The 13,842-nt window shown below is 41.0% G+C and overlaps 2 protein-coding genes across 2 annotated transcripts; both read right to left on the bottom strand.

Moving 5' to 3' along the window:
- Positions 1-545: 545 nt before the first annotated feature.
- LOC134060527 (zona pellucida sperm-binding protein 3-like) lies at positions 546-6,179 on the bottom strand. Its single transcript, XM_062517257.1, has 8 exons — positions 5,768-6,179; positions 5,433-5,548; positions 5,221-5,324; positions 4,222-4,399; positions 1,618-1,735; positions 1,211-1,302; positions 954-1,067; positions 546-627 (listed from the first exon to the last, which is right to left on the bottom strand). The coding sequence occupies exons 1-8, from the start codon at positions 6,158-6,160 to the stop codon at positions 546-548; spliced, it is 1,197 nt and encodes a 398-aa protein (XP_062373241.1). The 5' UTR covers positions 6,161-6,179.
- An 831-nt stretch (positions 6,180-7,010) lies between these two features.
- Positions 7,011-11,892, bottom strand: cnpy4 (canopy FGF signaling regulator 4). The gene is made up of 6 exons (XM_062516306.1): positions 11,727-11,892; positions 11,324-11,450; positions 10,966-11,062; positions 10,524-10,646; positions 8,473-8,590; positions 7,011-8,120 (listed from the first exon to the last, which is right to left on the bottom strand). Exons 1-6 carry the CDS (start codon positions 11,809-11,811, stop codon positions 8,002-8,004), a joined length of 669 nt encoding a protein of 222 aa, XP_062372290.1. The 5' UTR covers positions 11,812-11,892; the 3' UTR covers positions 7,011-8,001.
- Positions 11,893-13,842: the final 1,950 nt, after the last annotated feature.

Genomic DNA, 13,842 nt, shown 5'->3' with positions numbered 1-13,842 from the left:
ATTATGATTGAAGTGATATTAATTGGTGTAATGCCAAGACAATTAAAGAGTAACTCCATCTCACGTTTAAAAATATTGAGGAACGTTTTACCCACAATGTTTTTATTATGATCATGTCTCCATGAAGCCTCTTTGGGGTAATTCCAAGAAACTTTCAAAACAGCATGGCTTAAAATACAGGTGGTTTTGATTTGAGTTGATTTGTTTGATCATTGGACTAAGTCAATGCACATGTTTGGACACAATGCAGTGAATCAGAAAACCTTAGTTCAGTGTCCAAAATTGATCCTTTGTTTTTACTGAATGAATAAATGCTTACCCTGGTGCCCAAAAAGCAGTCGTAAAAAGCCCTTTCCACTACATCGACGCAGTTGCACGGCAGCACAACTCAAACCTGACACTGGACAGGCTTAGTTTGCACAACATCGTACAAAACTCGCCTGGTAAAAAAAAAGACAGATTCAGACTTTGTGTAACACTGGTGGTGAACACTTTTCTGGAAGCAGAAAATGGCCTATGTGAACCAAAAAGTCAAACAACATTATTTAGACTGATTTTATTGGATACTGCTTGACGTCACTGTTGGAGAGCACAAGAAATGGTCCTAGAGCAGCCTTTTCCTCCAGTCTAAAAAAAAACAAACACAACCTGTCTGTGATCATCCCCTAATCAAACAGGCATCCAAGATTACAAGAGCTAAACCATTAGGCTTACTTTGAAACTTTACTTTTTTCTATAGCTAAACAGAACGCTAACAAACATGAAAGTTGACTGCCTGGAAGCAGAAACACTGATAAGAGATCTCTCACCACAACCGAAAGGTGTGATGTGAATTGCGTTATAAACAAAGTATCTGGTGAGTAGATTTGAAAAAAAAAAAAGATGAATAAATAAATAAAATAAAACTCATTATGAACAAATTACTGAAGAAAAAAAGGTGTTAATCATCATACCCCCCTGGGTATGGGTTTTCCTCCCCCTGTTTCATCTTGCCCTCTCCTTCGCCAGGCATCTCGGCCTGACCACAGCTGCCACACACATCATCAGAGCCCTCAGCAGAGCGCCATCTACAGGACAATATGTGGAAAACAAGACAGAGCTACGCTGAGGGAGTACTGTACGAGTTAGAAGAACCCACAGGGCTGGATTGCGGTATCGTATATATGGCGATGGGCCAAAACGTGATGAGAATAATGTGAAAGGCATTTACTGGCCATCAATAAAGGAACAAGCCTTCTTCTCGAGGTCCATGGGGGCCCACTGTTCAGTGGGAACAGCCTCCAGGTAACAGGTGATAAACAGCTGAAGAAACACATATAGTCCATGCTGTGACACAGTACAGTCAGCACAGGTGGTTTGTAATAAAGATCATATCTCCTAAAAGTATCAAAGCAAAGACATAAATATAAGAAAAATGAAAATGTAGCTAAATGTAGGCTATACTGCTGAAATTATGAATCAGCCACTCCGTTAATAAAAAATAACCTAAACTGAGGTAAATTACCATCTCATCCCCCACCCACAGAAACAAAATGTGCTGTTATTTTGCAGCAACGAATACTGCGTGTCAAAATACATCTCTAATGTCAACGGGCTCAAGCTACAAGGCCACTTTACCGGATGGGGATCCCTTTGGAAGAACACGAAAGAGTCCAGCTGGAAGTGCAGTCGGTCGGGACGCTTGCGCGGTAGGAATCGGGAACTGGAGCCAGTCTGCAGGGCGTCAGTCAGACACCTGAGCAGGAGGTGAGCCACGTGAGCGGGACTAACAAACCCGCCACTAGAGGGCGTTACAGGCCTTTCCTATCGCCTAACAAAATGTCCCCATGGCCAACCTGACTAGAATAACAGGCTATCTATGTTATGTGCTATATAAAAAAAACAGGAAATAAGAAATTATGATGAAATGTATACAGTGTACATGTGCAACATCTTTATTTTTGGAGTGATCAGTAGATCACTGGTTTAGTTTGAATGCATATTGATAAACTGTAAGATAGGGCGCTGAGGGAGTGAACCATGGCAAGTCTAATATAATATGCAAAAGATTTGCTGATCAAGTAATTGCTTAAATCCAGCTTGCTCTAAAACAGATAACAATGTGTGAATGCTGCAATAATAGAAGATAACCAAATTAGACTTAAAGTGTTTTTGCTTAGATTTAAAATGTTTTGTTGAAAATTCAAAGTGTGATGAAAGTGTTTAAATGAAATGTGTGTGTGTGAACACATAAGAAAAAAGGTATACTGATAGTACAGAACTGTATTATAGTGAGAAGTCAGTCCGTTACAGTAAGTAAGGACATACAAACTGTAAAAAAAAAAAAAGTTAGGGGTCAGAAGGAAGTCAAGAACTAGTGACAAACACCTTAAGCTTTCTGAGGCTAAAAACCACGGGAAACCAGAACCTCACTTGACTGTAAAAGCAATAAGTGGGACCAATATAACAGGCCTCTTTGCGAGGCCCCTAACCAACCTGCATGGCACAGTCAGCACCAGCAGGAACTTGGACGCCAGAACAGAACATGTCCCATACCAGGAGTGGAGCAGACTGGAGTGAGACCATATCACTCCGAAACCAGAGGACCATAAAGCAAGACCTCAGACTCTCCACAAGCTAAATGAACTCCACGGACAACTCTTCAACCGTCTCAACCTCTACTATCCCTGAGGGATCCCTACTGGTAGGCAACCTCATATTATCAGCTTCAATGATGGGTTTTCTGCTACCCAATTTCTTGTACTACCTCATTGGAGGTGTATTGTATGTGGTCATTAATTATTCCAGGCCGACTATGCATGCTAGGCAAGCATTTATCTAGTGCTTCACTTGTTTGGGGCTTAAGGCTGTGGTCGTGCGTCTGCATCCTGCGTATGCGGCACACCCTGTGTCGGCCTGAAGATGTAAGATAGGGTGCTGAGGGAGTGAACCATGGCAAGTCTAAAAGTATGCAAGAGATTTGCTGATCACAACTGATTTTGTTTCTTTTACCTTGCAAAAAACACTGTCCTGCGGCTTAAACACAATGCGGCTTATGTGTGGGAAATTACTGTAATAATAGACCTAAGGTGTTTTGCCTGGATTTAAAGAACGTTTGCTTAAAACATGAAGTGTTTTTGATTTAAAATGTTTTGTTTAAGAAATAAAGTGTGTTATGTTTAAATGAAATGTGTTTTGAGCAAGTATAAGACAAAGTCTTACTGATAGTACAGAACTGTATGTAAGTGAGAGGTCAGTCAGTTAAGTAAGGACATACAAACTGTAAAAAACTGTAGGCAAGTCAGGGGTCAGAAATACGTCACCAGACAAAAGAACAAGAAATACAACCATTCACTCATGGCAGGACGCAATAAGCTTGAGCTAGGGCATACAGCCTGCTCGAAAAGGTTCAAACAGAGAACAACACCTTTGAAAACTCTGTTTTCGGACTTCGGACTTCGCAGATCGAGAGCGAGAAGGCATTTTATTTTATTTTATTTTGTATTGTATGATGAAGTCAGAACCCTAACCTTTATTTTACCTTAACTGATCTGCTTCGGAGTCTTTGAAATGGTTATTTGACTTATTCCGTGTTCAGTGATGGCTGTCTCGCTTCCCCCTAGCGCCTGTGAGTGGAAAAACCACGCTTGCAAGTTTGGCCCACCGGGCCGGTGACACTGACAAACCGTCTCGCAGCCTCGTAATCATCCTCATCAAAAGGCAGACTGATGGAGGAGTGTTGTAAGATATGAACGCTAGAGCTGTAGGGGAAGCGTAAAACGAGAAAACAGCGAAGAAAAAGCCAAACCTGCATAGTTCCTCTTTTTATCCTTAAAGAAGATTTCATATTTGGCTACTTCTCCCTGTGACCAGGCCAGATAACTTCTTAACTCTTGATGACAGACATATGTCTGTAACCAAGACTCTTGACCCCTAATTTAACCATAATGACATAATGAGAGAGCCTCTCAGTTGGGTCATCCATGTCATACAGTACATTTTAAACCCGTCGAAAACACACACACACACACACACACACACACACACACACACACACACACACACACACACACACACACACACACACACAGGAGTAGCGATCTCAACTATGCAGGAGCCCCATAGACACCAAAAGTGGTCAAAAAACGCAACAAAACATACACGGATTTGATTTCCGTCCATTGTGTCAAACGAACGCAAATAGTCGAATCCATTCGATGTGAATATGTCAGTAATCCTTACCCCTGGTTTTCTATGAAGGTGTACTTGGGAACAGAGTTGACATCGGGCTGGAGGGTGGCCACACAGGCGTTTACATAAAGCCGGAGTGGCGCATGATTGGTCACATCAACGGCTGCCTCTACGTTTATGACATCGTCCAAATAGAAGATTCCTGAGGTCCTCTCATGGAGCCAGTCATCTAGCACACGGGATCAACAGAAGATGACTTGTTAACTGTGTGCAGACAATTCTGTCTGTGCAAAATACACACAAGTCTACAATCCAATAAACTGAATCATATGCTATTACAGCGTTATCAACATCAACTGACATTTTGTTCTATGTCAAAACTGCGGACCAAAAGTAATGGCAACACTAACACAACACAGCACTTGCCAATACACAGTATTGACATCAGTCATTTGGGCACAGCGATCTCTTTAGTTAATGACAGTGGTTCTCAAACTGTGTTACGGGCATCACTGGTGGTGCACGGGCACTCTGTTGTGGTACTCCGGGAGTCTCCAAGATGTTTTTTTCATGAAGATAAAATAATCACTTCAAATTATATAAAAATATACAGAATGAAAAGTGTTCAAATTGAACTACTTTTTTAAAAGTTTTTTTTAATCTTTCTTGAAAAACAACACCAATGCAAAACAGTATGTACAATGTAGTAGGCCTAAATATATTATTTAAATTGGCCTAGATGCTACTGTATTTTTTAATGCTGGTCAATATGGTGGTACTTGGTCTTGGAGAGTCAATTGTTCTCTGAGGTGGTACTCATTAAGAAAAGTTTGAGAACCACTGGTTTATGATACACATTTTGCAAGAATACTGGAACACGTGAGGTGTGTAATGAAAGTTACAAACTTGATGCTACAGCCACTGAGCACAAATCAGCAGGCCTAATAACGGCAAGGATAATATCTAAACACAAAATAATAAAATGTAATTTTACAGCTTTAATAATAAACTGTAATATTTCAATCTGTGACGCACAGTAGCCATACCTACCAGTCATGATCTTCAGAGAGAACTCCAAGGAGTCATCCATGGCTTGTGTGAATGAGAGAGGTGCCCACGTGGGTCTCAATATATTACTGCTAGCACTGTATCTCCTACCAATGGCAAACAAACGCTACATGTGAAATTGAGATTAATTTTGGTTTTGAATAAAACTAGGGTGTTAGGCTGTAGGCTTAACGTTTAATGCGACACTGAATTACCTGCGGTAATAGCACGTGACAGAAACAGTTGTAGGCGCGGTCCTCCACGGAGTCTCAGGAGGAGGTAATGGGAAATGCACGAGAATGTTACTGTAGACCAAAGCATCTTCTGTGACCTGCGATATGGAAAGAGCACTGACAAAACTTGGCATTGGACCACAAGATGGCAGCATTCACCTGGTAAGCCCAAACGTATCTTTCTCTGAAGCTGTGCAGAGTGCAGACATGTATAGCACGCATAATGCCATAGCCGACACCGGACAGGTTACATTTAAAGAAATGGTAATTATGTGATAGCTAGAGGTCAAACTGATCAATGGATTAACCTGACCTACCAGTAATCTAGTGCCACATTCAGTCAGCGGGGCGACGATCTTGTAATATCCGTCCTCAGAAGCAAAGGCCTTGCATGTTTTGTCAACAGGCATCTTCCCCAAAAGAGCAAAGCGTTCCACATCAACGGGCACACCAGTGTCAAAGAGGTCTGCTTTAATCTTTATGTCCATTGTCGATTCTGTACAGTGAACTGATATGGGCTTGGCATCCTCATTCCCATAGATGTTCACCTTGTCAATTGGTTCTAAGAATTGTTCACCTCTCTTCGCAAGCTCAGACAGTGGGATAAATAAGACCTTGGCTTTAGACGAATGACAATCGGCTAAAACAACGAATGTAAGGCTAATGATCATTTGAGTGAATTTCATTTTTTTCAATATCAAAAGATACATGTTTGACAAGTCTGCTGAGTAGCTAACAACTTGTCATTGGCCTGCTGAAGAGATGGCACCAGAGGGCGATAACAGCATAGGCTATCCCTGATTGGTCTCCAATAATTGGCTGATCACTTCATTGTCCTCAGTGCTAATTGAACCGTCAATATTGTCAACTGTGCTAATAAAGATCAAGATGGTACAGGCGTTAAGAATATGATTTCAATAATTATTCGTTTACAAGGGTAAACTAGGCTGGGATATGAGTAGGTTACAGGTGAAACACCAACTCATCTTGCGTGCGCAGCCAGTTCAAGTTGTGTTTTTTGTTCTGCATGCGTATTAGTGTTTTCTCTGATCATGGAAATTCTGAACGACACCGTTACATCCGTTTTTTAAATTTGTGTGCTTATCATTATTCACTGATTACTCTATAAAGCGACCCTGGGTGCTATAAAAGGCGCCGTGTAAAAAATCAAATGTATATTAATTGCATGCACTATGTGCTGTCTCAACTGTAGGCTACTTCATATGTATACAGTTGAGACAAAAATGCACCGTATTCATGTTTATGAGGTAATTGTGGAGAATATAAACTACCTTTGGATACTGATTGATAATATCTTAGTCCACAAGCTAAGGAAATACCATACCATGTGAAAAATCACTTTATATCTATTTTGTGTGAAAAATCAACAAACAAAACGTGTATCAGTACTACTCAGTCTACCCTAATTGACGAATGGCTCATAATTCTCTTACATTATTTGAGCTAGAGTATTGGAAAGTCACATTTTTCATCACGTTGGTACACAAAGGCTGTGTTGAATTGTATGTGTTGTTGTAGTAACGAAAAAGCTGAACACACCAAACCAGATTTCCGATGATTTTGAACTGGTCTCTCTTTATATCCCTCCTGGCACTGTTGAGGCACTAATGACATTTGAGAAAATTCTGCTGATTACTCCAGAGTCCTTCTCTGTTTGAGTGAATATACCCATACTTACATGCTCACATAAGTCTACGTAATCTGAGAACACATTTTATTTGTATAAAATGTAAAAAAAAAAAAAAATCCCAATATAAAATCACAAAAAACAGAGGGATGGTGACATTTAAGGCACAGAGGTAAACAAAAATGTTCTCTTGGCATCCTGGATGAAAAATGAGTACAGAGAGATAGCCTGATAAACCAGCCTAAATGCCGTCCAGCAGTTGGCGCTGGTTTTCCAGGCTAACAGAGAGATCCAATTTCTCAGTGTAAATGTAAACAATATGGCCCTTTTCTGTGCAAACCCGCATAGCTAAAAGCAACAAAAATAAAGGCTAATTCCTCAATGTCCAAAAACATCGAAATGTTTGAATGAATATAGTAAACATAGTTTCCAAAGCACATGTGTTCATACAAACATATGGTGTTCTGGGTTAAAAAGGGTGTAAAAGGCCATTTACACCAGGTATGCTAAAGATAGCTAATTAATGATGAAAGCATCCATTCTGACCAGCAATAAACAGTTTGTTGATAAAAAGTCTCTCATGCTGATGAATGTGATGAAATTCGATGGATTCTGATTGGCTGTCAGCTTTTTATCATTCTCAAAATCACTCTGAAAGTGATCCCCAAACAATAACATTCTTCATGTTGCTATTATTACACTTTACGCGTGGACATTGTGCTTCATATTAACTAGAGCAACACTTTTTGCCGTTATCATTTTCAGTTATCTTTCTTGGCGTGAACAGCCCCTAAACTGTAACAGTCATCATATTTAGCCATCTTGTATTGCTCATACTTTTTGGTAGTGTTTGAAAAAGGCCTGGAGTGTATTTCGGATTTGTTTCCCCGAAATTCACTCCTTTCAAAGTTCTCCGGCATCGTGGGTCTTCCCTCCGACTCCCTGTCCAATGCCACTGGGCTCTGCCTCTGGTTCTGCTTCTTTCAACCCTGGGTCCCCCTTCCACTCCTCTTCCAGGCATTCTGGCAAAGAGTGGAAATGAAGAACAAAAGCCTCATTAGGGGAGACGGCCAGTGACATTTTTGTTATCACTTTTTCCATCTCATTTAATTACACACAATAGAATATTATGTCTGCACGTTTTCAAATTGCTTTGTTTTCATTAACAAATCTTTATTGGTGTTGACACTGAGCAGCTTACACCAGTGTGTGTGTGTGTGTGTGTGTGTGTGTGTCTGTGTCTGTGTCTGTGTGTTCGTGTATGTGTTTGCACACGTTTATTTATTTGTGTGTGTGTATATATATGTGTGTGTGTGTGTGTGTGTGTGTGTGTGTGTGTGTGTGTGTGTGTGTGTGTGTGTGGGCATGTGGCACCTTGCTCCGAGGTCTTCAAGACATGCTTCTGGCAGAGGAACCCCTCCAGCCTCTCCTCCTGGTGATGGAAGTACCAGTCCTCCACCACCTCCTCGTACTCCTCCAGCATGGTCTCACACTGCGTCACAGACACAGTCAAGTCAGACACAACAGACACAGTGAGGTCAGACCCAACCGACGCAGTCAAGTCAGACACAACAGACACAGTGAGGTCAGACCCAACCGATGCAGTCAAGTCAGACACAACAGACACAGTCAAGTCAGACACAACAGACACAGTGAGGTCAGACCCAACCGACGCAGTCAAGTAAAAACACAAAGACACAACTGACACAATCAAGTAAGACACACAGTCAAGTCAGACACAACTGACACAGTCAAGTAAAGACACAACAGACACAGTCAAGTAAATAGAATAGAATAGAATAGAATAGAATAGAATATATACTTTTTTGATCCCGTGAGGGAAATTCGTTTCTCTGCATTTAACCCAATTTAACTAAATTAGTGAACACACACAGCACACACACAGTGAGGTGAATCACACACTAACCCAGAGCAGTGAGGGGTTAGGTGCCTTGCTCAAGGGCACTTCAGCCATGGTGGACTGGTCGGGGAACACACACCCCCCTAACCTAACTCCACCGTTGGCCCAACCATATATAATACCCTGCCAACCTGCTGCCAACCTAAAATGAACTTATCCAACGTTGGGCCACCGTTGGCCCAACCATATCTTCATAATATCTTGCCAACCTGCTGCCAACCAAAAACCAACCTATCCACCGTTGGGCCAACGTTGGCCCACCGGACAAATTTACGTTGGCCCAACGTCAGCGCCCAACGTTGGCCCAACACAACTTCTGACGTTGGGCCAACGTTGGCCCAACGTCAGCTTGCTACCTGGGGGGGCTCTCAACTAAGCAATGTGTGTACTCTTATTCAATATGTCAATGTCAATTTATTTGTATAGCACATTAAAAAAACAACAGTTGACCAAAGTGCTTTTGGAAAGTTTTTTTTTTTTTAATTTCCAAAAAAGTTGCCTGTTCTAATTAAAACTCAATCCTGCGAGTTTGACATTCTGATTAGTTGACGCCGAACCGTGTAGCTCATTACCATAAAGTTAGGTTCAACTTTTTTTGATGCCCGTGAAGCTCATGAAGCTCATGAAGCCACGCTCATGCCCAGAACGCTTTTGACGCCGGTAACGCCAACTCTCCATAGAAAATGAATGATTTCCGGCGCTCTTGACGCTTTTGACGGTCTTGGTCTTAACGCACACCCCCCCTAACCTAACTCAACTTTTCCTGTTTTGGGTTGTGTGATTAAAATTGAAGAACACGTCTTGAATGATCTAACATGTTCCATTCTGTTTTGTTTCTTTGTTTTGTTTTTATACAGGAGAATACAACAACTCTTTTGAAGACAACAGCACCCCAACACATAATTTATCCAACGTTGAGCCAACGTTGGCCCAACCTTATCTATATAATACCCTGCCAACCTGCTGCCAACCTAAAATCAACTTATCCAATGTTGGGCCACCGTTGGCCCAACCATATCTATATAATACCCTGCCAACCTGCTGCCAACCTAAAATTAACTTATCCAACGTTGGGCCACCGTTGGCCCAACCATATCTTCAAAATATCCTGCCAACCTGCTGCCAACCAAAAACCAACCTGTCCACCGTTGGGCCAACGTTGGCCCACCGGACAAAATTACGTTGGCCCAACGTCAGCGCCCAACGTTGGCCCAACACAACTTCTGACGTTGGGCCAACGTTGGCCCAACGTCAGTTTGCTACCTGGGGGGGCTCTCAACTAAGCAATGTGTGTACTCTTATTCAATATGTCAATGTCAATTTATTTGTATAGCACATTAAAAAAAACAACAGTTGACCAAAGTGCTTTTGGAAAGTTTTTTTTTTTTAATTTCCAAACAAGTTGCCTGTTCTAATTAATTTGGTGAATGAAGTCTTTACTTTGGATAAAAAGGCTCAACATCACGTTCAATTTTCTCTGCGGAATGATATAAATGACACATACCTGTTTCTTCATGTCTGCCACCTCCACTGAGGGCTCATCCCAGAGCTCAAAGGGAATACCCAGCTCCACCTTCACGCCCTTATTCACCAAGTTCTTCAGTGTAGCCATAGTCTGACTGGTCCCCTAACAAGATCATTGTACTATTTCAGTCATTACAGGGAATACATGTGTTATCTGTAGAACATGAACAACATGAACATAAAAAAGATGGCAAAAAAGCATACAGACTGAAAACAGTAAGAGACCACTGCACATTTTTCTGATGTCATCTTACGGTTGCTGATTAACATTCGAATAAGAATTAGGAGACCACTGCAAATTTGAATGTGAACATCGACTCATTTGAAAGTCACTCAGCAACCGTTGAATGACATCAGAAAAATGAATGTGCAGTCAGTGCTCTCTTCATTTTTTCCAGAGATGTATATTATGAGGATGATACCTTGGAATATCGCAAACTTCCTGGTCTCTCAGCATGCACACTGTACTGCAAGATTCCCTCACATATGTTGTCAACAGCTTCTGTCAGACGTGTTTCCCTGACGGCCCATACAAACACAAAACAGAATACATGAATCCAACGGCATCTTTGTCGCCTTCTGAAACTTGTTTTGCAAGACATAATCAATCAACTTCAAAGAACAATGCTGGATGTTTCATCAAGGATTTATACACCTCTTGCTGTAAAAGCTGAAATGCATGGTAGGCATTATTCTTTTCTCAATTCAACCAGTTACTTTTCAACGACCTTCAATTCGAACTCAAGTTTATATCTTGACACTATTATTCAGCCTACTCACGATGTGTTGTATTTGATCTTGCGCTTGCGTTTCCCCGTGTCCAACACCTCTCCAACCTCCAGCACTTCCTTTGACCTGCTACTTCTGTCCAGCGTCGCCTGCAACTCTACCGTCAAGTACTTGCAGACTGGTGAAAAAACACCCAACAGTTAGATAGTTAGTGGAGAGGAACCAAATGTGATTGTTTACACTGCGTCCTCGTGCGCAAGAAAGAAAGACAGTCAAACAAGTCAACCCATCTCAGATATGCACGCTCGGAGAAATTGACTAATAGGAAACAATGATTGGACCACATGAAGGAATGGAGTCGCTATAATGTTACAAAGTTTCTCAGTCAGGTGACAGTAGTAGAAGAAGAAAGGTCCGTGCAGAAGAAGAAATACGACTGTAAGAAAATTCTCACCTTCGCATTTATTAGGTAACCTTTCGTCTTGCTCTGCCACCACGGACCCGAAGATTGAAATCAAACACAAAAGCAATACTTCCATTTTTATATATTCTCACAATTAAAACAGTATTATACAGGCTCACGGGGAAAGCCACATCGGCATACTAGTGTTACCGACCTAACAAATGTTACTGCTCATGCGCATTGCTTGGAAACGCCACGGCTAGGGAAGACAAGCAGACAGCGTTTTGATCGATCAAGGTTTCTTAATCAAATACAAAATCTTCGAGAGAAAGTGGTTTATATTACCCGCTCTATTTCCTTACAGATATATTAGAAGTTGTGGACAGTATGTTAAATATGGTTTCCACATGGTCTTCAGCACATTAGCCAATAAAGAAAACTATTATCAGCGTATGCTGACATTTTAAAGGACGCAGCAACTTACGCTCTGCCTAAACCCGTTATTTTTTATAATGGCAGGGCAGGCTATACAATCCATATCATAACAGCATCCATGTGTTTTACACTGCTTGCTCATTCATTTGATATGATGTTGTATTATGCTGACAGCATATCAGATACAAGCAGGAGAGGTGTTACATTCCTAGTGAATGGGGGGAGGGGGGTTCCCACAGCTGTCAATCAACAGACAAGACCACTATCAAAAACACAATCACCAGCAAAGCAACCTTTGTGTGCACAGACATAACCAACAGAATAGCCTTCCAGAGCATTTCCCTGGGGTTGCTAGTCATTCACTAATGGTTGGCTTGTGTAATCACAATGAAGGCAAATGCTTGAGATTTCACACATCTGTGTCCCTCCTCAATATGCTTGTGTGAAATATTCATGATTAGTATTATCAGTGCCTGGACATTTTTTTAAAATCAAAAGTGGAAAATAACATATAGGCTATGCAAAAAAGTGTTTTCCCATCTTTTTTATCTCCAAATTCCTGTTTCAGTTCAAAGAATACACCACTTCAACACAGTTTATGAAGGCTTTATCATTATCAGAAAATCTGAAACACGATTAATGTTTTCTTACATATATGATGTACCGTTTAGGCCCAATTTCTGGCACGTATAGTTTAGCAGTAGTGGTAATGGAGGTGGTGGTGGTGGTATAGTAGTAGAAGTGTCCTATTACTGTGTTCTTAATTGGTTTGTTTTACTATAATTAATGATCTTACAATGTTATTGTAATCCTCACTGTTATTGTCATGTTGTGAACTTTGGATGCAATTGTCAGCTAAATAACATGACCATGCACTTTTTTTTCATTTTGTTTCTAACATGATAATGCATTGTACAATTTTACATTGTAAAATTACCCTCTAAAACATGGTTTTGGTAGATAACTGTATCGATTTAACTTTTCTGTTTTAATATGTGCACTTTTCCCCCATCTATATATGTGATATATAATCTAAATAGAATCATGATTAATCACATCTGGTGCTGATCTCTTGATTTTTAATGCCATTTACTAATGACCCTTGACCTCTGTTTGAACAGGAAACTGAAATCTGGGGTGAGCAAAACTGAGTCCTGGTTGGGAGGAGGTGAAGCATATAAATAGCTCTGACCTGTGAGATGACTGCACCAGTGTAGTATTGTGACCCAGCAGTATTTCACTCCCTGATTTACTGCTTTCTCAAAGCCAATCCAAAGCCTGATTTGGTGTTGGATTCTGTCATGTGCTTAGAGGACAGGCCAAAGCGCTTGAAGCTTCAGGCACATCCGTATATCATTAAATCATTAAACCGTTAAATAAATGTTCTGACAGGCTGCAAACTAACTGAAGTTGTACATAGCAAATGTGTCTCCGTTTGATCCTTCGCTTGTTTGCTTGAGCACGGTTGCAGGTGATGCATGCCTGTGCACAAGTGTTTGTATTATTTATGCGTCCACATGACGTGTGTGTGTGTGTGTGTGTGTGCGCGCGTGTATGTGTGTTTGTTTGTGTGCGTGTGTGTGTCTGTCTGTCTGTCTGTGTGTGTGTGTGTGTGCGTGTGTGTGTGCATGTGTGTCTGTCTATCTTTCTATCTATCTGTCTGTCTGTCTCTGTGTGTGTTTGAGTGTGTGTCTGTCTGTCTGTGTGTGTGTGTGTGTGTGTGTGTGTGTGT

This window comes from Sardina pilchardus, chromosome 16 (assembly GCF_963854185.1).
Source record: "Sardina pilchardus chromosome 16, fSarPil1.1, whole genome shotgun sequence".
In the NCBI taxonomy this organism is placed as follows: domain Eukaryota; kingdom Metazoa; phylum Chordata; class Actinopteri; order Clupeiformes; family Clupeidae; genus Sardina; species Sardina pilchardus.
This window is presented reverse-complemented; position numbering and strand designations above follow the sequence as displayed.